The 27,290-nt window shown below is 52.7% G+C and overlaps 1 protein-coding gene across 1 annotated transcript in view; it reads left to right on the forward strand.

Moving 5' to 3' along the window:
- LOC138259571 (solute carrier family 26 member 6-like) overlaps nt 1–27,290 on the forward strand; it is a 133,997-nt gene that overhangs the window by 92,136 nt on the left and 14,571 nt on the right. Inside the window, exons 18-20 of the mRNA XM_069207403.1 lie at nt 3,920–4,056; nt 4,844–5,034; nt 5,189–5,901. Of these exons, the coding sequence (XP_069063504.1) occupies nt 3,920–4,056; nt 4,844–5,034; nt 5,189–5,901 (1,041 nt within the window). The remainder of the gene's footprint in view (nt 1–3,919; nt 4,057–4,843; nt 5,035–5,188; nt 5,902–27,290) is intronic.

Below are 27,290 nucleotides of genomic sequence, written 5' to 3' on the forward strand. Positions count from 1 at the left end.
TCCAAGGAGGGACAAACGTAAAGCAGTTACCAACGAAAACAAAGGATTTTTGAAAGGCAAGCCCACAAACGAGTGATAGTGATGGGCATGCGGTGGGCGTGGTTAAAAGCCCAGATACATACCAACACGTCAGAATAGCAGTGCACAAGTGCTGCTATGCTCGACCTAAAAATAATAGAGCTACTCTTAAAAACGGGTTTACAAAAGATCTACAATTTGACCAAAGAGAAACAAATCTGCCAAAATCTGGCAACAAGTAAAAGCTAATCAAATCTTGTAATAGAAATAAATAAATTCATGATTGTGATCGTACAAACAAGAGAAATCCGTTGCATAGCAAACAACTTAAGATGGTAAAGAAAGGGCAATCCACACAACTTACCTGTTAAACCATCCAGTGGACTGTCTCATAGTGCTAATGTCGTTTGGTCAAAAATTTACAACAATTTATCAAAATACTATTGTGAGTTCCATTTGAAAACAGAGCTCTTGTCCGTCACCATCTAGTTTTAGAATATGTGAAAAAATACTCCTTGAGTGATATTAAGGCCCATATTTATACTTTTTTAGTGCTGCATTTGCGTCATGTTTTGACGCAAAAGCGGCACAAACTTACAAAATACACCTTAAGTAAATACACAATTGGCCATTTGCATGAGTATGCATGAAGGAGTCACGTTTGTGTGCCCAGACATGCTTTGTGCATGTTATACTATGCATTTACATAATTACTACTTGTGAGGAAAATAAAGTGGCATATTTACAAGAATGTGGCGCGTCGCCCCTGCCCCACCTAATGACACCAGAGCTGCGGCGAATTTACAATACGGCGCACCATGGCGGTCATTAGGACAATAGGGTCAACATTTTTGATGTTATGGTGGAGCTTTACTGCACTAGCATAAAAAATGCGACACTAGTGCAACAAAGCACATGGAGGCCATTGATTAAAATGGGTGCGTCATTTTAACGTCTGCCGTGAGCAGGTGATAAAAATGATGGAAAAAATGGCGCAGTGAAATGTTGTCAATTTTACTGCGTCCATCTGCGTTGGAACACCCCTCTTGCATACATTATGCCTAGTGCAGGCATAATGTGGCGCAAGGGTTTACAAAGTGGGGAAATGCAAGCATTGCACCACTTTCTAAATACAGCGTGGGAGAAAGGCCTCCTTAACGCTGCTTAGCGTAAAAAACAAATGACACTAGGATGGCGCAAGGTGCCGCTAGGGGCTTGTAAATATGCCCCATAGTTCTATGTACATGTGGTCTGAAATTGCAGAATATTGCAGTGGCAAGTGCGGACTGAAGGGATGACCCAAGGATGGCAGTGCTTATCACAGTGCACATTCACAAGTGCAGATGTCAGCCAGGAGGAGCTCAGCTTCACAAAAAGCATTTTTGCACCTTCTCAATTACTATTCATGTGCCAGAATGATGGAAAAACAAAATGTTGCTCGTTAGTAGATTGGTGAACTATCCAATCAAATCCAACATTTCATGTAAAATCCTCACTCGGTTTGAACACATGGCCACACTGACACTCACTACAACCGAAGTGAAGTAGCGTGACAAACTTCCAACTCTTATCTCAATGATCCAAGGTGTGTCACAACACTTTAATGGTGGATCACATTTCTGAGGATAACTTACATGTTGCATCATAGAATGTGCACAGTAGCTCTGCAGTGGCGTACAGTTGCGGCTCGCAGGGGATAAATAAAAATTAAATTAAAAAAAATATATATATATCTTACCTCCTCCATTGCCGCCACGCCGCTCCTCAGTCCCTTGTCGTTCTAGGCTGCAGGCACAGGCTCCCAGCCTGCCCGGTGGCCAATCTTGATGCTGCTCAAATCATTGTCAGGTTTGGTTGGGAGAGCCCAGCCAGGGCACTAACCGGCAGACTGGGAGCCTGTGCAGGCTCTCTCCAGCTCAGCAACTGTGTTGCTGAGCTGGAGAGAGCCTACTGTGCATGTGTGTATGGCCGTCCCGAGACGGCCGGCCAATACATGAACTCTGAGGGGTATTGCTGTGCACTCCCCCTCACTGCTCGTCACCCCTGTGGCCCGCCCCTTTTACTAAAAAACAATAATAAACACAGTTTATTATCGCTTTTTGGTAAAAGGTTTGCAGCTGCCGCTGCTGGCTGGGGGCCGACGCTCCTCTACCTTTAATGGAGGAGCCGTCCCTGGTGGCGTAACAAAACTTAAAGCTCCCCCTCTGCAAAGTATCTGTAAGGGCCCTCTTCCTCCTGGACCCAGTCTGGGGCCTGCCACCTGTGCACAGTGTACTGTGCTGATGCCCCCCCTCGCACAGAGTGGGCTGCGGGAGCCTTTGTTATGCTCCAGTACCTCTGTTGACATGAATTATGAGACACAGAAGAGCGTAGTGTCACACATAACTCAAATTTTGATGTCAGTAGAGTGCTCCCATTGTCTGCCTACTGGCATACACAAACAAGAAAACAGGGGTCACAATTTATGAGCAAAGGTCAGCCTGGCAGACACTCCTCATTTTCAGGTCAGGCAGCCGGAGCTAGACATGGCTATTTGTACAGGCTCCTGGCTGATTGAGCTGAACTTTGCTAGGCTGAGGATGTCACAGCTCCTGTGGGCCTGAACCTCCTCAGCTCAGCAGAGACCCTTGAAGCCCTCACCTTTTGTGACCAGGGGTAGTGTCTCTCATTGCCTCGAATCTGGCAGCTTAAACTCTAAGCCCTGAAGTGCCCACCGCCGAGTGTCGATAAGTGACACATCTTCACAGAGTGGGGTGGGGTCAGCAGTTTCACTGACCCTATCCCCATGTGACGAGGTTGGGTCCAACCCTCATAGGACCTTCGATGCTTAGGACTGCTGCCTTTGCCTTATTGGCTGGCGTAAGGTCAGCCAATGAGAGAAGGCACAAGTCCCAACCCTCCATGGACCTCCGAGGCTTAGGACTGCTACCTTCCCTCATTGGCTGACGTAAGGTCAGCCAGTGAGGAAAGGTAGCAGTCCAAACCCTCCTGGGACCTCCGAGGCTCGGGCCAAACTGGTAATGGCATTTACCCTAAATGTTGGTCTATAGCTTCTGCCAAAAATACCACTCAAATACTTTATGGTATTTGCAACAGATAATTGTTGACACCAAGTGTTCTGTATGAAATGAAAATAGTTCATGCTTGTCGATGAAGGAAATGCTTCTTGTCTGAAGATAATTTGACTCTAAAATTATAAAAATATTTCTTTATAGTTTCCAAATACCATTGTACGTAGTTTATTAGAATACTAGTCCGGTTTAGCAATGAAGGGGAAACTTGTAGCTTTAGTTTAGTCATTCGCGTTCACCAAATTACTTTCCCTTAGAGCATACAAAACAATTTATCGTACATATCATGGTGGAATAGTAAATATTGTAATCATTGCCTTGATATAGCACACACTTCCTCCTTCAGTTCAGCAGTTGAATTATATATAATACAGTCCCCCATAATGTTTGTTGTTTGTACCCAAAAATGATAATATTGATATTATTAGTAGCATGCTTGACTACCAAACTGTTACTAAGCCACCTTGATCAGGAATCATCATTAATCTTAAAGTTTTATTCTTATGTTATTTGTTCACATATCATTGAGATTTCCATGGCTATTGGAATACATGAATGAATTGTTAGGTTTAAGATTTCTATTTAATTTGCCATTTTTATTAAATAAGTATTTTGTTATTCATCCTTACTATGGTCTGAACATCTCTATCAATCACATTGTTTCATTCTATCCTGTATGAGAAATGTCAGATGTTTATTGGACAGTAACATTTACAAGTAAGTCGTGTCTGTCTTGTGTGTGGCTTCCATGTTTAAACAAAAGCAGACTGGTGTTTGTAGCAGATTTTAAGTTGAACAGTAACAACAAGCTTCTCTCTCTCCATCTGCAGCATCCGTAATCCAACAAATGGAGAATGGAAACTTCTTCTCCCTCTCCATCACCAAAGCCCAACTCTTTGCCTCTGTCCATGATGCTGTCACCCACATCTCAAATACGCAAAAATGCAGATTAAGGCAGATAGCCACCGTAAGTGCCATGGTAAAATAATTTTCTATAAACCAGTATTTCATTTTTACATATATAAGCATCACACATGTAGAGGGAATGTCTCCCTTATGGAGTATATTATTATTAAAAAATTCAAGTATTAAATCTGTATCAAACAAAGACAGATTTCCATAGGAAGGTTACAAATGCCAAGTACATCAACAAGAAACAAGTTAATGATGATTTAAAGGTTCAGTGCCACGTCCAGCATAAAAAGAACAATTGTATGTTCAAGGCATGTACACATGATATGCATACTCCTGCCATCTAGTGTTGGGCACGGATGTGTGAAAGTTGTTTTTCATTAAAGAAGTTTTTTTGAATCACAAGATATTGTGACTCCTCCTCTTGTTGGTAATGAGCATGAACATCAACTCCATTGTGTGCTCCTGATCAACACTGTTGCAGATCTTTTTATAATTTCGCAGTGCTGTTCTAGGCCTTCACAGTTTCCTCTCCCTCCATTCGTATTGTTTCCACTCGAGTTCTGACTACTATTCTCTAGTATTGGCATCTGCGTCCCGACAGGCTCTTCGGTTGCACTTGGCCCCAAGTGGGGTCTCACGCTTTGTGGGCCCCTCACACCTCATCTCCTCTGTCTTCTCAAGAATGGCTCGACTGTGGTGGAATGGACGCCCTTCACATACTGTCCTTGCTGTCACACAAAGTACCCTGGGACAGATATCTCCACCAGGTCTGCAATCTCTGCTGCTTGCCCAAGTATGACAAGGCCGCCTGTGATGACTGCTGCTACTTCCCCTAAAAGAAATCTATTCGCAACCGCAGGGTCTGTGGCCTCGAGTTATCACATATGAGCAGCGACAACACCTCAGACCTCTTCAGAACCCAGGACCGCAAGGGGGAACAACGTCTGCGGCCGCTGATGAGGTTTTCTCGCCTGACCCATGGTACGGCTCCGACCTGGAGACCAAGGACATTCTGCCAGCACAAGCGGTTGTGAGTACAGCTCCCCCTTCTCATCACCCTCAACACCGCTCACACGTCAAGCAGTCTTCCACAAAAGGACGTCCTGCCGCTCTGGACCTACAGAGCTCCTCTTCTGGGCCTCCACTGCTGTTGAGCCATGATCGGCACTGAAATTCCCTGTCAGGCGCAATGGGTGGCTTTGGCTCAGCGATGAAGAAACCATCAACATTGGCACCGCCAGCTCCAGTCTTGGCGCCGGCCCGACTGTTGGAGCCAAAACCCTCAGCATCGACACCAAAATCTGTGCCGGCTCCGAAGACTGCACCGTCGGCTCCAAAGCCCTCTGCACCAACAACAGTCAAACTGAGCCTACAGAAGCTCTAGGACAAGAACGACACGAGACAGCAGCATCTGGTGATACATCCCCACAGGGGCCAAATTCTCACCTCCTCACAGATGACTGCTCCAGAAGCCCCCAAATGCCATCTGAGTTTCGAGAAAAGCTCTTGACGTCCCCATTCCAGCAAAACACAGGAAGAAGTCAGACAAGGCCACTGGCCCTATGCCAGACATTCAGCCACCACCAGCCCCACACCCTTCTCCATTGCCCCCTGACTCACCACCTGACCCCCTCTCATATCAGCATTCTCCTCACTCAGACACAGGGGAACATGGATACTCAGGATACACTGCTACTTGGTGATGCCTGGGATTCATATGACGTGGACGCTCCAGGTGACACTGATCCTGATGACTTCTCTTCTTACCAAGAGCTGGTAGCCGGGCAGCCTCGTACCATAAAGTTGACATCCATATCAACCCCCAGAGAAGAGGATTTCCTTTTCAAGACTCTCTCCAATACCCACCGCTCCATCCAATATTTGCCTATGCTCAAAGGTATTCAGGGGGTGATTCTAACCCTGGCGGTCGGTGATAAAGCGGCGGCCAAACCGCCAACAGGCCGGCGGCCCAAAAAATGGAATTCTGACCCTGGCGGGAACCGCCAACACAGCCCGCCACATTAACACTCCGACCGCCACGGCGGGACCGACAAACAGCGCGGCGGTCACCGCCAACAGCCAGGCGGCAGACAATGTACCGCCCACACTATCATGACCCACCAATCCGCCACCTTTTCCGGTGCGGGAGCCCCGCCGATAAAAACACGGCGGAAACAGACTACGAATGTGAAAACGCTCACCTCTACGCACTCCACGAGTACGGAGGACAGCATGGAACCCGAATTGAACATCATACCTGCTCTCGTCTACCTGCTCATCTACCATGAGTACGAACTCCGGCGCAGACGTCAACGGTGAGTACAGCACCTACGACACACGGGAGGGGGGAGGACGAAAGGTTACGGGCACACACATATGCAACCCCCCCCCCCCAATATGTACACACCAATGCAGAGCAACAAGTCACAGTGACACCAACCAAACCCCCGTAAAAAATGCAATGACATTTCAAAATTGTCAATAAATATTTATGTCCAAAATAGCCTCCGATAAGTATTGGTCAACTAGCCAGAATATTTACATTTAAAAAGTCAATATACACAGCAGTGGACAACTGCAGAAATCAGTCCTGCACATTTTACGTAGTAACGATTTGTCCGTGGGCCAAAGTGTAGCAACACAAGGGCAAAGCCCACACACGAGACCTGAGTCCTTTGGAGAGAACACTGCAGGGGCATCTGATGACAAAACTACAGGCACCTCAGGGGGAAGGGAGGGCACCTCAGCCACATGAGTCCACGACGCCAGACCCACGAAGGGGCCACCATGCCCACTGCCATATCCTGGGGAGTGCTTGACAGGAAGGGCCCAGCGGAGCAGTGCTTGAGACGGCGGGGCCCAGCGGAGCGGTGCTTGAGACGGCGGGGCCCAGCGGAGCGGTGCTTGACAGGAAGGGCCCAGCGGAGCGGTGCTTGACAGGAGGGGCCCAGCGGAGCGGTGCATGAGACGGCGGGGCCCAGCGGAGCGGTGCTTGAGACGGCGGGGCCCAGCGGAGCGTTGCTTGACAGGAAGGGCCCAGCGGAGCGGTGCTTGACAGGAGGGGCCCAGCGGAGCGGTGCTTGAGACGGTGGGGCCCAGCGGAGCGGTGCTTGACAGGAAGGGCCCAGCGGAGCGGTGCTTGACAGGAGGGGCCCAGCGGAGCGGTGCTTGACAGGAAGGGCCCAGCGGAGCGGTGCTTGAGACGGCGGGGCCCGGCGGGGCCCAGCGGAGCGGTGCTTGACAGGAAGGGCCCAGCGGAGCGGTGCTTGACAGGAGGGGCCCAGCGGAGCGGTGCTTGACAGGAAGGGCCCAGCGGAGCGGTGCTTGAGACGGCGGGGCCCAGCGGAGCGGTGCTTGACAGGAAGGGCCCAGCGGAGCGGTGCTTGACAGGAGGGGCCCAGCGGAGCGGTGCTTGACAGGAAGGGCCCAGCGGAGCGGTGCTTGAGACGGCGGGGCCCTGTTCAGCGGTGCCTGTCTTCACGGCGGGGCCCTGTTCAGCGGTGCCTGTCTTCACGGCGGGGCCCTGTTCAGTGGTGCTCTTCTGCACGGCGGGGCCCTGTTCAGCGGTGCCTGTCTTCACGGCGGGGCCCTGTTCAGCGGTGCTCTTCTGCACGGCGGGGCCCTCTTCAGCGGTCCTCTTCCAGGAAGTCTAGGGAGCCAGACCTGGGCTGGACACCCTGATCACTCACCCTCCGAATGTGCAGTGGCAGGCCCCTTCGGGGACGGAGTCCTGGGCCCTTTGCTGTCGTCCCTTGCAGGCGGGATGGGGCTTGCGGGGCCCTCCAGCTCCGCGCTCCTGATGGATGACCTCTCTGCCCTGCTGCCCTTTCGCTCCTTAGATGGGGCTCTCGGGCCCTTGCCTCCCCTGGCTGTTGTAGCAGGTGAAGTGGCCGTTGTTGGCTCCTTGCGGGCAGCCGTCTCAGTCCTCTCACGGCGGCCCTTCACTTTACGTGTCCTCTTGCCTGGGGGTGGGCTGGATGTCCCCTTGCTGCTCAGTGAAGTGTCACTGCCGCCAAAGGGTGGACTCCAGAAGCCATGCACCACTTGGACCCTCGAAGCTGGGCTGGTGGTGGCTGAGGTGCTCTTGGGACTCTTAACCGATGGAGGGGGTGGGTCAGGGGAGGGAAAGAGGTTAAGATTAGAGAGGTAACATTTCTTAGGACCAAGGTAAAGGGTAGGAGTAGTGGTGATGGAAGTGGAGGAAGAGGATGTGGTTGTAGGAGAGTCAGGTGTGCTGTCTTTGGGTGCAGGTGACTGAGGCGTAGGCTGTCGTGAGGTGGTTGGCTGTTGTTTGGGTGTCTGCCTGCGTTTATGTGTCTTGGAAGAGGGGGTGACAGACACAGTGGGAGAGGACTCAGGGGACGTGTAGATGGCAGTGGGGGTGGTGACTGCACGTGTGAGGACTGTAGTGGAGGGTGTGCTGGTGATGGAAGCACTGGCTGATGGTGGTGTGCATGCAGGTGTGAGTGTAGACGTCACAGGGAGGGAGGAGGGAGACGAGGAGGAGGGGGACACAGAGGTGGTAGTGACTGTTGGAATGTCTGCATCTGGGTGTTGCTTGGGTGAATGTTTGTGCGATCTGTGGTGCTTGTGTCTGGATGAGCTGCCCTTGGGTGTTGAGGTGTGTGCAGGCTGGTCTGATGGTGTGGATGGGATAGGCTGAGGAACAGGAGACAGAGACAGGGTGGAGGCAGTCAGAAGAGGGAGGCTGGAAATTGGGACAATGGCTGCCGTCAGTGCTGAGGCCAGAGCATTGAACGATCGTTGATGGGCAGCCTGACCCGAATGAATGCCCTCCAGGTAGGCATTGCTCCGATGCACCTCCCTTTCCACCCCCTGGATGACATTCAAAAGGGTAGTCTGCCCAACAATGAGCGTCCTCACAAGGTCAATGAGCTCCGCACTGAGGGCAGCAGGGGTAACTGGGGCAGGGGCTGAGGTGCCTGGGGCGAAGGAGACGCCCGCCTTCCTGGGAGAGCGGGCACGGAGCGAAGGCTGAGGAGCTGCTGGGAGGGCGGGGCTGGAGCGCTGGGTGGCGGCTGTACCTGTGGAGGCGGGGGCCCGGATGTTGCCGCCCCCGCTAGGGAGCTCCCAAACGAGGACGTGTCCGTGTCGCTGGTGTCTTCACCGGTCCCCGTTGTGGTGCTCCCCTCGCCCTCCGGATCACTGGTGCCCTCGGTGTCTGTTCCAGTGCCCACCGGGGCATTGTGACTTGCAGCTCCCTCGTGCTCCGACGCCAATTCTCCTCCGCCTGATGATGCTGATGCACAAGAAGACAAAGAATAAGGGTGGGGGGTGAAATAATACAAAGTTGAGTGTATGCCTTGTCAATACCGTTGGCGGAGAGGACAGACACAGGTGCCTCATGCACTAAGCCGCGAAATTGGGGTACACTACTCAGTACTTCTGACTAGGCCAACAGGTCTAGGGACAACAGACGCGCACATGGGTGATGCAGGACCATGGATAGCTGTACTTGGCACCCTACAGAGGTGGGGGGCGGGGCACAGGGCCATGTCTAAGGGAGGGGACTACACTACAGAAAGCGCCCTGGCCTAGTGTCACCCACGGCCCTCCTCCCCCACCCAGACGCCTCAACTGCGCTTAAGGATAGCAGAATGTGCAGGTACTCACCCCCTTGTGTCTGCTGTGATGTCCTCAAGCGCCCATCCAAATCAGGGTAGGCCACTGCCAGGATCCGGGACATCAGGGGGGTCAGGGTACGACTGGCACCCCTCCTAGGTCGGGAGGCCATCCCCAGCAGTGACTCGGCGGTCTTTCGGGTTCCGCGGCGGATGTCCTCCCACCTCTTGCGGCAGTGGGTGCCCCGTCTGGTGTAGACCCCCAGGGCCCGGACTTCCTTGGCGATGGCACGCCAAATGTCGATTTTCTGATGGGCGCTCACCTGTTAGACATGTACAGGGTGGGAAAGAGAAAACGTGAATTTTCGGCATGTTTGGAGTACATGCCCCCCCCTCCCCAACCTTGCCATGTGGCCCATTCTCTCATCTGTCGTGCGTTGCAGTCCTCATTTTCTCCCCACCCCAACAACTTACATCCACCCCACTCCACACAGCCATAACCCATTCAATGTGCACTCAGTGTACTCACCTGTTGGTCTGGAGGACCGTAGAGTAGCGCATACTGGGGGAGGACCCCATCCACTAGTTTCTCCAACTCTTCAGACGTGAAGGCAGGGGCCCTTTCCCCAGTCGCAGCAGCCATTGTCACTTCCAGACCGAGGTCACAGCAGCACTTGCAGTATAGGTCCTCTCCTGTGGATGATCAGGTATCGAGTGATTAGGCAGATAGAAAATGGCGGTCACGGCCGCGGCGGTGCGTACCGCGGCGGTGCGTACCGCGACCGCCGGCGCACATCGTCATTGGCTCCTGAATCCCATAGGGTTCAATGTTAACCAATGCGGGTTCGTATAGCGGTCTTCGACCGCCTACCGCCACGGTGTGCCACGCCAGCGCATTGACCTCACATCCCATTGTCCCACTTCACCGGTCAGGCAGCCGCCATTTCAAGGGCCCACATGGCTTAATTTCAACTGCATCACACAGGCCTAGGCCTTGCATTGCCACACATCCAAACATAGCCATCCATACCTTATCGTGTACTGTGCATGCAGTGGTGAACGTACCTGTGACTTGCTTGACTCTGTGCTCCATGTTGTCCTTCCTAGGCACCGTCCGCTGGGACTTGCGAGGAGAAGGATGAATCCTCGCGTGTACCGCCCGCTGGTGGACCTGTCGACAATGGAAGAACGCCACATCATACTACGATACCGGCTTGACCGAGCCACTATACATGAACTGTGTGCCCAGCTGGAGCCAGACCTGATGTCCCCCATCCGCCAACCCACAGGAATTCCCCCTCTAGTGCAGGGTCTGTCAGTCCTCCATTTTTTGGCAAGTGGCTCATTCCAGACAACAGTGGCCATGTCATCTGGAATGTCTCAGCCTATGTTTTCAAAAATCTTGTCTAGAGTGTTGTCTGCCCTGACGAAACACATGCGGCGCTACATTGTATTCCCTGAGGAGCTTGATTTGGCCACTGTGAAGGGTGATTTTTATGCCCTTGGACATATCCCCAACATAATTGGTGCCATTGATGGGACCCATGTGGCTTTAGTACCCCCAAAAGACGATGAGCAGGTGTACAGAAACAGGAAAAGTTACCATTCGATGAACGTCCAGGTGGTCTGTTTGGCTGACCAGTACATCTCCCATGTGAATGCCAAGTTCCCTGGGTCAGTGCATGACGCGTATGTGATGCGAAATAGCAGCATCCCTTATGTGATGGAACAGCTACAGAGACAACGTGTGTGGCTAATTGGTGACTCTGGTTACCCCAACCTGCCTTGGCTATTGACCCCAGTGAGGAATCCCCGGACCAGGGCAGAGGAACAGTACAATGAGGCCCATGGGCGAACTAGGAGGGTCATTGAAAGAACCTTTGGCCTCCTGAAGGCCAGGTTTAGGTGCCTACATATGACAGGGGGATCCCTGATGTACTCACCAAAGAAGGTGTGCCAGATCATCGTGGCCTGCTGTATGCTTCACAATCTGGCATTGCGACGTCAGGTGCCCTTCCTGCAGGAGGATGGTCCAGATGGTGGTGTTGAAGCAGCTGTGGAGCCTGCGGAGAGTGAAGAGGAGGAAGACGAAGAGGACGACCCAGACAACAGGGACAGAGTTATCCTACAGTATTTTCAGTAGCACACAGGTAGGAATCTCCCACGCCATTTACCATTTAGTGAATGCCCCCTGCATCTTTACTTTGTGTATTTCCCCCCAGTTCTTTTAACCTGAAGTTTACTTTTCCCTTCCCTTTTCAGTGCTGTATGACCCACTGCGTGACTTCTGCCTGGTTAGCCCATGGACTAATGCTTATTGACATCGGTATGTTGTCCACACATATATAACAGAACATTATTGATAAGTAATGTGTTATACATTTGTAAATAATACAGGCTGACTCCAGAATGATTTATGTGCAATGAGTGATTTATTTTTAGTGCTATATTTTGGTACATGATATTAAACGGTGAAGGGTGAGGGTGGAGTTATGTCCATGGCAGAGTCCAGTTCTCGGTCGCACAGGTGCATTGTTCATATGGCAGTGGAAGGATGGAGCAGGGGCAGTTCAAGGTTGGACAGGGTGACACTGTGGGACAGTGGAATGACATCCGGGGGGATATTAGACTGGCGGGGGTCTTGGCATCCTACTCTGTCTTCCTTTGAGATCTCAGGTTCCTCTTGCGGGGTGGGTGTTCATCAGCAGGAGGTGGGGTTCTGGTGGCCCGTCGTTCTGTGGGGGCCTCCTGACCACTAGTGCCGGCGGAGGTGGTAGGCTGTTCCTGGCTAGTGACAGGGGCCCTTTGCGGTGCCACATGGTCCCGCAATGTGGTTTCAATGCGGTTTAGGGCCTGGACTATAGTCCCCATTGCGGTAGCGATGGCCCGGAGTTCATTGCTGAACCCCATGTACCGTTCCTCCTGCTGTGCCTGGATCTCGGTGAACCTGGCCAGTACCGTCGCCATCATCTCCTGGGAGTGATGATACGCTCCCATGATGGTGGTGAGGGCCTCTTGGAGAGTCGGTTCCCTGGACCTGTCCTCCCCCCCCCGTCGCACAGCAGCCCTCCCAGTTGCCCTGTTTCCCCGGGCCTCTGTCCCCTGGACGGTGTGCCCACTACCACTGCCCCCAGGTCCCTGTTGTTGTTGGGGTGTTGGGTCAGCCTGGGTGCCCTGTAGTGGCGGACACACCGCTGATTGACGCGTCCGCGGGACAGAGGCATGGGCCCGCTGGGTGGGAGCTGTGCTGGTGTTCCCAGGGGGGTTTGGGTCTGCTGTGGCCTGTGTGTGGGGAACTGTTGGAAAATGGGTTATTGGTAGGGCAGGTAGGTACCTACACCTAGCAACAAGCCACTAACCTCCACATAGGTACAGTTAGGTCTCAGTAAATTAATCCCAGCTCAACCCTTGGTAGCTTGGCAACGAGCGTCAAGGCTTAACTTAGGAGACAAAGTGTAAAGCATTCAAATATCACAAAACAGTAATTAAATAAAACACAGGAAACAGTTTAAAAATCCAAAACCAATTTATAAAAATAGTTTATATGTTTATCTTTAAAATGACACAAAAACTATTAAAATCGGTTCAGGGGAACCGGAGATATGAATTTTTAAAGAATTATTACTTTTCTAGCGCTTAGAAACAAAAAGCGCCAATCGGGTCATCTGGTTGCACCTCGACCGGGGCGGAGTCAAACTTTCAGGCCGACCGCGATGGAGCCCTGCTCGGCTACAGGTCGCGGGAGGCCTCAGTTAAAAAGTTACCTTCTGACTTAGTCTTTATTTTGAAGTTTTTCTTCACCGGGACGAACCTGCCAGTTGAATCCGACCTCCTGGAGCCCTTGTCCGGATACGCGATGTGGGTTTCCTCGGTGGAGACTTTTACCTTCGGACTTAGTCGTTTTTTCGAGATGAAAATCCTTCAACCGGGGTAAACCTGGATCTTGATCCGACGTCCATGGAGCCCTTCTCGGATACGATGGCTGGGAGGTCCCGGTCAACTTTTTACGTTCGGACTTAGTCTCTTTTTTGGATGTTTTTCTTTACCGGGACGAACCACGAAGTCAGGCCGGGTCGCGGTTGAGGCAAGCCGGCTAGAATTTCCGCGGCGGGTCGGTCCCTCTCTGGAGCTTTTTTCCAAAAATTCTCAAATCTTTTCCAAACTTCTGGGGCTTCACCCAGATGTTCTTTTAAGGTTCTTTTGGGGTCCACAGCTCACCCCAAGGGTCCAGAAGTTCTGTGATGGTCCTTGGGGGGTGCGGACTTCAACTCCCAGAATGCACCTGGCGCAAACTCCTTTTTGGCCACTGGACAGTGGTCAGCTGGTCGCTTTCTTCAGGAGTTGGTGCAGGGGACTCTGGTTTAGCAATTTTTCACCTGTAGCAAACAAGGAGTCCCTCCTTGAACCAGTTGAAGCCAGGCAAAGTCCTTCTTGTGGTGAAGCCCAAGTGTGCAGCTGGTGCAGTCCTTCTGAGTGCAGGGTCCAGGTGCAGGCCAGGGGTCCAGCAGGGCAGTCCTTCTTCTTCTTTAGTTCCTTTCTTGTTGAATTCTGGAGGGGATCTGAGGTGTGGGTGCAGGTCTGCCAGTTTTATCCTTGCTCCTGGGTGAAAAGCAGGGGGGCCCTGGTTCTCCAATCAGGGACAGGGTCATCCCCCTGTGATGACCACTTCCTGGGAAGTGTGGCAAAAATCCATCCCAGAAGGCAACAGTCTCTAAAAATCCAACATGGATGAATCTGATTTTTGGAGGTTACATCTGGCTGAGCCCACCCACTGGTGTGGCTAAAAATCATAAACACACCCCTCTCCTGCCCTCTCCTAATCTAATCAAGGGGGCACCTAATTGTCTGGGGTTGCAGGATGTGGGGGTGTTGCTGGGTGCTGCAAATGTCCTTCTCTGCCTTTGAAGACCAGTTTGGCAGCCCTCCCCCTTCCTGCCTCACCATCTGCTGAGGGGAGATTCTCTCCCCCAAGCACATTCCTTTGTGTGAAGCCAGGCCACTTCACACCTAATCAAGGCAGCCTGGCAGAAGCTGCTGCAGGCTGGCCAATCAGAGCACAGCAGCAAAAACAATGCAGAGCTGAAATTGGCAACTTTTTAGGTAAAGTCTAAACTTTTTACCGGGACAAGTTATATTAAATCCAACAACTGGAAGTTGTGGGATTTATTTCAACAATCAATTTGATACAAAATTCTTGGTATGTAACATTTAAGGAGACTTTAAAATTTTAAATAAAGTCTGCCCATTCTAGCCTATGAAGGCCATTTACTTCAATGAGGGAAAAACGAATTTGGCTGTTTTTACCTCACCAGGGCTTATAAATCTATTTTTATAAAGTCCCTGCTTATAGTTACATGGCACCCAGCCCTAGGGGCACATAGGGCACACCTTAGGGGTGACTTATATGTAAAAATAAGGTAGTTTAAGACTTTGGAAGTACCTTTAATTCCAAAGTCGAATTTGCATATAACTTTAATTTAAAAGCAGCCAGCAAGGCAGGCTTGCTTTTAAAATGACACTGGGCACCTCAGCAGTGCACCTAGGTGTGCACCACCTATGCTGTGGTCCCTAAACCTACATGCCCTACCATATACTAGGGACTTATAGGTAGGTTAACTTAGCCAATTATAATTAGCCTATAATTAGCCTAATTTGCATATCCATTTTACACAGAGCACAGGCCCTGGGACTGGTTAGCAGTACCCAGGGCACCATCAAAGTCAGGAAAACACCAGCAAAAAGAGGAAAATGGGGGCAAAAAGTTATGGGGCCTCTGCAATCAGCCCTGTTTTCTCACAGGAACCGACTGTCCAGAGGTCCCCGATGGTCCGGGCTGGTCGTCAGGTTCTAGGTCGACAGAGCTGCTGTCCTCGCTGGGGGCCTGTTCTGGGGGTGGGATGGACATCTCTGGACCCTCCGTGGCGGTGTGTTGTCGTTTGGGGGGGGGTGAAGTAGTTGAGATTCTACTTACCAGAGTCCATTCCTCCGCCTACTCCAGCGAGGCCATCAGGATGCAGGATGTTTACCACCTCTTGCTCCCATGCTGTGAATTGGGGTAGGGTGGGTGGGGGTCCGCCGCCAGTCTTCTGCACAGCGATGTTGTGCCTGGAGATCATCGAGCGCACCTTCCCCCGTAGGTCGTTCCATCGCTTTCTGATATCTTCCCGATTTCTGGGATGCTGTCCCACAGCGTTGACCCTGTCTACGATCCTTTGCCATAGTTCAGCCTTCCTTGCTATGGTGGTGTGCTGCACCTGTGTGCCGAAGAGCTGGGGCTCAACCCTCATGATTTCCTCAACCATGACCCGGAGTTCTTGGTCCGAAAACCTTGGGTGTCTTTGGGGTGCCATGGGGTGGTGTGGATGAGGTGTGGGGTGGTGTTTGTGGTGATGTGCGTGGTGATATGTGGTGATGTGTGCGTAGATGTGGTGTGGGTGATGAAGTTGTGTTCCTGTGTGTGTTGGGGTTTTCTAATGCTGTGCTCGCTATCGCTATCTCTCGCTCTCGCCTTCGCTCCGATTTCCAACTAGTGGGGGTTTGTGGGTGATGTGGGTGTGTGTTTTATAGTTGATTGGATGTGTGGGAGCGTTGTTTGTATGTGTGTCAGGTGTGCGTATTTCAAAATGTCCAATGTGGCAGTGTTTTGGAGCTGTGTGTGTATTTTGAGCGCGGCGGTGGGTATCGCCAATGGAATACCGCGGTTGAAAGACCGCCGCGTGGATTCGTGGGTCAGAATGGCATGGGCGTGTTTGTGTTGGCGTGACGGTGGAGGTTTGGTCATCTCCAGTTTTCCGCGGCCCGCTGATGTGGCGGCCTTCCTTGGATGTCGGATTTTTGGCGGTTTCACAGTTGGTGGTCAGAATTACCATGGCGGTCGACCGCGGCCGCGGCGGTAGTATGGCGGACTTCTGACCGGCGGTAAGGGCCTTTTACCGCCGAGGTCAGAATGACCCCCTCAGTGTCCAGCCCCTGACATATTTCAAGACCCAGTCAAAGCCAGGGTTATCACTTCCCGAGTAGATAGAAAGTATAAGGCATCCACAACTGACTCATCTACATTTGAGATCAACTATGCCTGGACTCCATAGTGGTACACACCACGTGTAAGTGGTGAACTCTCGTGGCATCGGTGACACCCCGCCACCGGATAAGGAAGGTAAGCGAATCGATGCAGCAGACAAAAGAGTTGTGCTGCAGTAAGATAATCATTGACGCATCTCCAATTGCATTGATTTGCTCGCCTGCTATGACTGCGCCCACTGGGAAAAAATGGAGGAGCTCCTCCAATATCCCCCAGATGAGCACAAAAAAGAGGGCATGAAATAGTATCTGAAGACAAACTGGCTAACATTACCATTCAGTGTGCTTTTGACACCACTGGCGCTGATGCCAGAGGTGTCAACCCAAGTGTGCTCCTCACTAGGCATGCTTGGCTCTGTATCTCCGGCTTTAAACCAGATGTCCAGCAACACCTGCACAACATGCCATTTGACGGACAACATCTGTTTGGGCCACATGTTGACCAAATGATGGAGCTTACTTCCACACCTCCCACCATACCACAATTGGAAACACAGACCCACCACAGAACACCAACGTATCCACAGGGAAGAAGTCACAGTGCTCCTTCTCAAAGGGCCCATAAAGCCTGTCCCAAATGGGAGTCTACCTGCTTTACTTCCTGATCCCCAAGAAGGATGGCTCCCTCTGATCTATTTTTGATCTCAGGGCCCTCAACAAATACAACCTATCAAAGCCCTTTCACATGGCCACTCTTAAGGATGTTATTCTGATGCTACTTCAAGGAGACTTCCTGGCTGCCCTCAGCCTGAAAGATGTCTACTTCCACATACCAATCCACCTAGCGCACCACCGCTATCTCAGGTTTATGGTCAGTGGAAAACATTTTGGTGGTCATTACAACATTGGTGGTAAAAGCCGCTTACCGCCGTGCAGAAGACCGCCAATACACCGCCGCGGCCGTGGAATTCCACCACAGCTATTATGACCCACATCTCGGAATCCGCCGAAATTCAGTCACCCACACAAGTCCGCCACACCAAAGGTCAGTGTTAAACTGGCGAAAACAAAACCTCCACCTCCACGCCAACAAAAACACACCCATGCTATTACAACCCACGTATCCACGCGGCGGTCTTTCAACCGCGGTATTCCATTGGCGGTACACACCGCCGCGCTCAAAATACACACACATCTCCAAAACACCGCCACATTGGACAATTCCAAATACACACACCTGATACACATACAAACAACACTCCCACACACCCAACACAATATAAAACACACACCCACATCACCCACAAACCCCTACGACCAAAAAGTAGTCACGAAGGCGACAGAGAGATAGCACAGAATAGACAATCCCACCACACAGAGGCACACAACACCATCACCCACACAACATCCACGCACAAAACACCACACACCACTACACATCACCACACACATCAACACTCACACCGCCCCACACATCACACACACCACCCCATGTCACGCCAAAGACACCCCCGCTTTTCCGAAGAGGAGCTACGGGTGATGGTGGAGGAAATCCTACGGGTAGAGCCAGAGCTATTTGGCTCACAGGTGCAGCACACATCCATAGCCAGGAAGATGGAGCTATGGCGCAGAATAGTCGACAGGGTCAACGCTGTGGGACAGCATCCAAGAAATCGGGAGGACATCAGGAAGAGGTGGAACGACCTACGGGGGAAGGTGCATTCAGCGGTCTCTAGGCACAACATTTCGATTCAGCCGACTGGCGGCGGACCCCCACCTCCTCCCCCACAACTAACAACATGGGAGAAGCAAGTCTTGACCATCATGCATCCTGAGGGCCTCGGAGGAGTCGGTGGAGGAATGGACACTGGTTAGTCAAATTTTAACTATCAGATCCCCCACCCTACCTGCATGCTATAACACACCCCCACCCTCAACCCCTCCCCTATCACTCCAGCTCCTCACTAATGTACTCATAACACAAACCACACATCCCAACACCAAGCCCTGCATGACACAACTAAGCATGGTCACCCATCACTAAAGCATGCTCACTGCACATACCCATAACAACCCCCTAACCATCATGACACAAGCCCCCACACACGAATGCTTGCACTGGGGTACACGCACACCCACCCATTGCACACCATGACACACACACATGCAATTCTCATGCTCTTATCCCCCTGCAGGATCACGAAGGACCATCACCACACCAGAGGGTCCAGACATCTCAACTCCACCCATAGAAGAGGCCCACAGTGACGACAGCAGCTCTGCCCTACTGGATCCAGATGACCAGCCGGACCATCGTGGGCCTCAGGACAGTCAGTTCCCCTTGCACAGGCACAGCCCAACACTGACCTTCCACCCTCTGGTAACACCAGCACAGAACCCACCCAGCGGGCCCAAACCTCTGTACCCAGGACAGGTCAATCAGCTGTGTGTCCACCACTACAGCGAACCCAGGCTAACCCACCACCCCAACAACAACAGGGAGCTGGGGGCAGTGGTAGTGGGCACACAGTCCAGGGGACGGAGGCACAGGAACACAGGGGAACTGGGAGGGCTGCTGTGCGACAGGGGGCGGACAGGCCAAGGGAACCCACTCTCCACGAGGCCCTCTCCTCCATCATGGGAGCATACCACCACTCCCAGGAGACGATGGCGACGGTCCTGGTCAAGTTTCAGGAGACCCAGCGCCTGCAGGAGGAACAGTATTTGGGGTTCATGGAGGAGCTCAGGACCATCAGCTCTGCCTTGGGCACCATCGTAGGGGTGCTGAAGGACATACAGCAGACCATGAGGGACACCGTGGCACTCCAAGGGGCCCCTGACACTAGCCAGGACGATGAACTGCCCACCAACTCCGCCGGCAATAGTGGACAGGACGCCCCGCCACCGGACCACCACACCAGCACCCCACCCCCTGCAGACGGACAACCACCACCCAAGCGGTCCCTGAGGTCCAGGAACAGGACAGAGCAAGATGGCAAGACCCCCGCCAGGAAATGAGACCACCCTTATTGTCACCCCACTGTCCCACTTTGTTACCCTGTCCATACTTAAACTGCCCCAGCTCCACTTCCTATGCCCTTATGGGCAGTGCACCTGTGAGACTAATAGACTGGACTCTGCCATGGACATTCCTCCACCATCACCCATAACCATTTTACAACCCCCCTCCCTTTTTGGGCACTTAAATAAACACCCTTGAACCACAAAACTATGTTGAGTCAGTCTATGATTTGGTAAAATGTATTATCAATGACAGTGTCAAAATGCATTTCTAGTTGTAAAGGCAACATACCTATGTCACACATCACAAGTCCTTGAAGGATGCATGCAGATGACACACGTTGGTAAGCACACCTGTGAAACCGTAATGTAAAGGAACAACTCAGTTACCAAATAATGCAATGAAATTACACAGAGGATAGAGGAAGACGTGTGACAGTGATTGTAATGGTAAAAATGAAAATGTTCTCACCTGTGTGTCACTGGAAATATTGCTGTATGACTGACTCCCTGTTGTCGTTGTCTTCTTCCTCAACTTCCTCCTCATCACTGTCCACAGGCTCCACAGGTGCCATAACACCATCATCTGGACCATCCTCCTGCAGAAAAGGCACCTGGCGTCGCAAAGAAAGATTGTGAAGCATCGAGCAGGCGATGATGATCTGGCACACCTTCTTCGATGAGTAGAATAGGGAACCACCTGTCATATGGAGGCACCTGAACCTGGCCTTCAGGAGGCCGAAGGTGCGTTTGATCACCCTCCTAGTCCGCCCATGGGCCTCATTGTAGCGTTCCTCTGCCCTGGGATTCCTCACTGGGGTCAATAGCCAGGACAGGTTGGGGTAACCAGAGTCCCCTAATAGCCACACACGGTGCCTCTGGAGTTGACCCATCATATCAGGGATGCTGCTATTCCGCAGGATGTAGGCGTCATGCACTGAGCCAGGGAACATAGCATTAACCTGGGAGATGTACTGGTCAGCCAAACATACCATCTGTACATTCATGGAATGATAACTCTTCCGGTTCCTGTACACCTGTTCACTCCTGTGGGAGGGGACCAGAGCTACATGGGTCCCATCAATAGCACCTATGATGTTGGGGATATGTCCAAGGGCATAGAAGTCACCTTTCACTGTAGCCAAATCTTCCACCTCAGGGAAAATGATGTATCTCCTTACGTGTTTCAGCAGGGCAGACAACACTCTGGACAGCACATTGGAAAACATGGGCTGGGACATCCCTGATGCCATGGCCACTGTTGTCTGAAAAGATCCACTTGCAAGGAAATGGAGCACTGACTGCACCTGCACGTCAGTGGGGATTCAGGTGGGATGGCGGATTGGTGACATCAGGTCTGGCTCCAACTGGGTACATAGTTCCTGGATAGTGGCACGGTCAAACCTGTAGGTGACGATTAAATGTCGCTCCTCCATTGTCAACAGGTCCACCAGCGGTCGGTACACCGGAGGATTCCGCCATCTTCTCAATTGTCCCAAATGACGTGCCTAGGAAGGACAACAGCGACCACAGACTCAACTTTTTTCCAGGTATGTACCCACAGTTACACAGAACACGACACCAAACACAAAACCCTTCCTGTATGTGTGTTGAGTGTAGGCCTAGCTACGTGTGATGCAGAAGTAAATGAAGCCTTGTGGGCCCCTGAAATGGTGGCTGCCTGACCTCTAAACTGGGACAATGGGATTGTGGGGTAACACCGTTGGCGTTGCACACCGTCACGGTAGGCGGTCGTAGACCGCGGCGCAATGCTGCATTGGTTAACATTGGACCCTATGGGTCCCAGGAGCCAATGAGGAAGTGCGCCGGCGGTGATGATATGCACCGCCGCGGACGTCACCGCCATTTTCTATCAGTTCAATCACTAGATACCTGATCTTCGACAGGAGAGGACCTACACTGCAAGTGCTGCTGTGACCTCGGTCTGGAAGCGACGATGGCTGCTGCATCTGGGGAAAGGGCCCCTGCCTTCACTGCTCAGGAGTTGGAGAAACTAGTAGACGGGGTCCTCCCCCAGTACACGCTACTCTACGGTCCTCCAGACCAACAGGTTAGTACACAGGTAGCACGTTGTATGGGCTAGGCCTGGGTGGAGAGGGCTGGTTGTAAGAGGGAAGGGGGCAGAGTTCAGGGAACATTAATGCATGTGAATGAATGTGCCACATGGCTAGGGTAGGGAGGGGGGACACTCACATCGACGGTGCAGTTGGTAATGACTCCTCTTCTTCCCTTGTGCATGTCATGTAGGTCAGCGCCCACCAGAAGAAGGACATTTGGCGTGCCATCGCCAAGGAAGTCCGGACCCTGGAGGTCCACCAGAGACGGGGCACCCACTGCTGGAAAAGATGGGAGGACATTCGCCGCTGGAGCAAGAAGACGGCGGAGGCTCAGCTGGGGATGGCCTCCCAACGTGTGAGGGGTGCCCGTCGCACCATGACCCTCCTGATGTTCCGGATCCTGGCGGTGGCCTACCCTGAGTTGGATGGGCGCTTGAGGGCATCACAGCAGACACAAGGGGGTGAGTACACTCTCATTCTGCGGACTTTGCGCACAGTGGAGGGGTCTGGGTGGGGGAGGAGGCCTGTGGGTGTACCTAGGCCAGGCAGAAATACGTAGGCTAGGCCCCTCTGTAATGCAGGCCATGTGGCACTCTACCCCACCGCAGTAGAGTGCCAAGTACAGGTATACATACCCCTGTGGCATCCATGTGTGCAGATGTCCATCATAGCCATGTAGGCCAGATCCCAGGAATTGCATCTGTAGAGGCCAGGAGCACGGCGCAGTGCAGGGGGCTGCTGTGTCTGTATTGTCCGCCAACGGTAGCGGTATGCCATGCACTCAACCTGTCTTTCTTCTGTCTCCCCCCCCCCCTTCTTGTGCTCTCCCTGTTCTTTTGTGCATCAGCATCATCAGGCGGAGGTACAGTGGCACCGGAGCACGAGGGAGCTGCATCCCACATGGCCATGGAGGGCCACACCACGGACTCAGAGTGCACCAGTGGGACGGAGGGCGAGGGGAGCTTCACGTCGGCCACCGGATCACCAACCAGCGACACGGACTCGTCCGCCGATGGAAGCTCCCTTGTGGTGGTGGCACCATCTGTGCACCCCACTTCTACAGGTACAGACGCCACCTCCCCTACCAGCACCGCCCTCCCAGCAGCCCCTCAGCGTTCGCCCCATGCACGCTCACCCAGGAGGGTGGGCATCACCTTCGCCCCAGGCACCTCAGGCCCTGCCCCTGTCACCCCTGCTGCCCTCAGTGAGGAGGCCATTGACCTCCTCAGGTCACTCACTGTTGGGCAGTCTACCATTGTGAATGCCATCCAGGGTGTAGAAAGGGAGTTGCAACACTGTAATGCATTCCTGGAGGGCATTCATTCTGGCCAGGCTGTCCTTCAGCGAACCCTGCAATCTCTGGCCTCAGCACTGATGGCAGCCATTGTCCCTGTGTCTAGCCTCCCCCCTCCAACCTCCTCCACCCAGACCCAATCCCCTGTACTGCAGCCTATCCCAAGCACACCATCAGACCAGCATGCACACACCTCAACACACAAAAGTAGCTCAGGCAAACATAGGCACCACACAACCCACAGGCACTCACGCAAGCATCACACACATGCAGACACAGCAACATCCACTGCCTCCACTGTGTCCCCCTCCTCATCGTCTCCCTCCTCCCTCCCAGTCTCGTCTACACTCTCACCTGCATGCACTACATCTACAGGCACCAAGACTCGCACCAGAACACCCAGCACCACACCCAGCTCACCTGCACTCACCACCTCCACTCCCATTTACACGTCCCCTGTGTCCTCTCCCAGTGTGTCTGTGATGCCCCCTCCCAAAGTACACAAACGCGGGCACCCACACACCCAACATCCATCCACCTCATGACAGCCTCCAGTACCTGCACCTGCACCCAAAATACCTAAAGTGACACCTCCTACAACCACCTCCTCTTCCTCCACTCCCAGACCCCCTCCAACTACCCATCCCAGTGTTCGTCAGAAACTGTCCCTCTGCAAAGTTGACCTTTTTGCCCCCACCCCTCCCCTCCAATTCATCAGTCCCGTCGTAGCGCCTCAGCCAAAAAGCCTCCAGTACCAGTGGTGGCTGTTCAAGGTGTGTGGAGTGCACCGGCCACCAGGGAAGGCAGTGTGACACGGAGCCAAGGCACTGCGAGTCCACCCCCTGTAAAGGCTCTGAAGTTGGAAAGTGGCAGACGGGACCGTGTGAAGACTCCTGGAGGCAAAACAACTCACAGGGGTCCCAGGGGGATTGCAGAGTCAGCTGTGACTCCTCCAAAGGTAGTGAAGGGCCAGAACAACTCTGCACAGCCTGGTGTGAGCATCACGGCGGAGAAGGGCGGCATCCTTCCCGGCGGCCGGGACGCCACCGCCAGCACCGTCGTCACAGGTCCGGAGAGCACCGCCAGAGTCAGTGCCCAGGAGGGCCCAAGTATCGTCACTGGTCAGAAGACCACCGCCAGAGTCAGTGCCCAGGAGGGCCCAAGTATCGTCACTGGTCAGGAGACCACCGCCACTGCCGGAGTCAGTGCCCAGGAGGGCCCAAGTATCGTCACTGGTCAGGAGACCACCGCCGGAGTCATTGCCAAGGAGGGCCCAAGTATCGTCACTGGTCCGGAGACCACCGCCAGAGTCATTGCCCAGGAGGGCCCAAGTATCGTTACTGGTCAGGAGACCATCGCCGGAGTCAGTGCCCAGGAGGGCCCAAGTATCATCACTGGTCAGGAGACCACCGCCGGAGTCAGTGCCCAGGAGGGCCAAAGTATCGTCATTGGTCAGGAGACCACCGCCAGAGTCATTGCCAGGAGGGCCCCGGCAGCCACTGCCCTGCTGGGCAATGAGGGACCGTCATGCCACACACCAATGCCCAGTCCAGAGACCGCCATGGCAAAGCAACGCTGAAGAGTCCAGAGACCGCCATGGCAAAGCACCGCTGAAGAGTCCAGAGACCGCCATGGCAAAGCACCGCTGAACAGTCCAGAGACCGCCATGGCAAAGCACCGCTGAACAGTCCAGAGACCGCCATGGCAAAGCACCGCTGAACAGTCCAGAGACCGCCATGGCAAAGCACCGCTGAACAGTCCAGAGACCGCCATGGCTAAGCACCGCTGAAGAGTCCAGAGACCGCCATGGCTAAGCACCGCTGAAGAGTCCAGAGACCGCCATGGCAAAGCACCGCTGAACAGGGCATGCACCGCTGAAGAAGGAAAAGCCCACCACATCAAGCATCACTATCCCATGTGCAGCTGGGACAGTGACGGGACAGGAACTGTCACGGGGAGACTAATCCAGTCGGGGCACCAGTCCCCCTCCAGAACCAGTGGTGGCTGTTATCTACTTGAGAGACTGTGGCTTTGCACTCCCCAGGATGGTACAGTGGGCAAACCACCCACTGTAGAGACTTGAGAGACTGTGGCTTTGCACTCCCCAGGATACATCAATGGGCATGGAGCCCCGTCGTGGATCTGGCTTTGCACTCATCCGGCTGAGGTGCCCCCCCCCCTTCCCTTCCCCCTGAGGTGCCTGTTGTATTTCTCTCTGATGCCCCGGCAGTGTTCTCTCCGTTTGTGGACAGGTATCTTGTGTGGGCCTCACCCATGCATTTTTGGACTAGTGGTGCACGGACATTGATATGTGCTTATCTGCACTACTTCTCGTAATGTATATACTTTTGAATGATTTTATAATATATCTGTATATATTTGAGACATGTATATTGAAACATTACAATGTTTGAACTGATTTCGTTTTGTCTTTGCATTCTTCCGGGGGGGTTATGGGTTGTTACTGTGATGTTTGTGAATGCATTGGTGTGTGTGTTGTAATATGCGAGGGTGGGGGTGGGGGTGTTGCGTGTGTGTCCCCCTGACTTTTGCCTCCCCCTCCTCTATGTCGTAGGTGCAGTACTCACCGTTGTCTTCGCCGGCGTTGCTCTTCGTAGATGAGTAGGAATACAAGGGCCGGTAGCATTTGTAATTCCGGATCCATGGAGTCCTCCTTCCTCGTGGGATGTGTTCAGGTGAGCGTTTTCCCATTGCAGAAACTGTTTCCGCCATGTTTTTATCCACGGTGAATCCGCCCTGGAAAAGGTGGCAGATTGGCGGGTTGTGATACTATGAGCGGTACATTGTCTTCCGCCTGTCTGTTGGCGGTGACCGCCGCACTGCTTGTCTGTACCGCCATGGCGGGCGGTGTGTTAAAGTGGCTGTCTTTGTTGGCGGTTTCCGCCACGGTCATGATTTCCTTTTTTTTGTCCGCCAGCCTGTTTGCGGTATTACCGCACCTTTAACACCGTCCGCCAGGGCTGTAATGACCCCCTTTGTGTTCGCCTTAAGTGGCCAGGGTATGCCCAGACATGGGTCCCTTGCTCACTGTGCCATTGGATTCAAGTTAGCCTGGCTGATGAGGGGTGATACCCAGAAACTGGTCCCAGGATTCTTGTTTCCATTCCAGAGAGGGCCTGGTTTGGCAGTTCGGGCTGGACTGCTCCCCTGGGGAATATGGTCAAGACTGATTTGGATATGGCTGGGTCCAAACTAGAGTGGCATGGTGAGCAAAAGAAAGATGGATTTAACCCAGATCAGTGACTCCGTCCATCATTTTATTGTGTTGCAGTGGAAAACATTACCAGTTCAAAGTGCTTCTGAACAGGGTCACCACTCCAGTTCGAGTATTCACCAAGTACCTTGCAGTGGTGGCTGCTCACCTGGGCAGACAGAGCATCCATGTCTTTCCCTACCTAGATGACTGGCTGATAAAGAGCACCACACAACCACAGTGTAGCGAAAGAAAACAGGTCACATTAAACCTTATGCATGAGCTAGGGTTTACGATCAACGCATCCATATCCCACCTTCAACTCCTCCAGATCCAATCCTATCTGCAATTGTGATAGTCCCCCTCGCCATGTTACACATGCGTCCATTGCAGGAGTGCTTAGCACACCAGTGGTCTCAAGTGGAGGGTCATTGGAATGATCTAGTATTGACTGGCCGCCACACTCATTGCTCTCTGCAGTGGTGGAACACCAACAATCTATTGTAGGGGCGGCCTTTTCTCGACCCAGTTCCGCAGGTCACCCTCACAACAGACTCCTCCCTCATTGGGTGGGTGACGCACTTACAGAACCTGACTATCCAAGACCAATGGGACCTCAGACATCAGGGTCTCCACATCAACTATTAGGAGCTGTTAGCCATCCACCTAGCTCTGAAGGATTTTCTGCCCCACGTGACTGGCAAGGTTGTCCTCGTCTGGACGGACAACATGACATCCATGTACTACCTTCAGAAACAAGGCGGTACCCAATCTCCCCAGCTCTCTTAGCTCACCCAGAGCGTGTCGCGGTAATTCCTCCGCCGTAATATCCACCTGTTGACGGAGTCAACTCCAGGGAGTGGACAATGATTTTGCTGACCTCCTCAGTGGGATGCAGCATCAAGTCCACAAGTGGGAACTCCGCCCACAAGACCTCATCCTGTATGTTCAATGGTGAGGGTTCCCACAGGTAGACCTCTTCGCCACTGTAGAAAATGCCAAGTGACCAAACTTCACATCCAGGTTCCCACACTCACAGTCCATGTGCAATGCACTATGGATGGATTGGTCAGGGAT

This window comes from Pleurodeles waltl, chromosome 9 (assembly GCF_031143425.1).
Source record: "Pleurodeles waltl isolate 20211129_DDA chromosome 9, aPleWal1.hap1.20221129, whole genome shotgun sequence".
Taxonomy (NCBI): Eukaryota; Metazoa; Chordata; class Amphibia; order Caudata; family Salamandridae; genus Pleurodeles; species Pleurodeles waltl.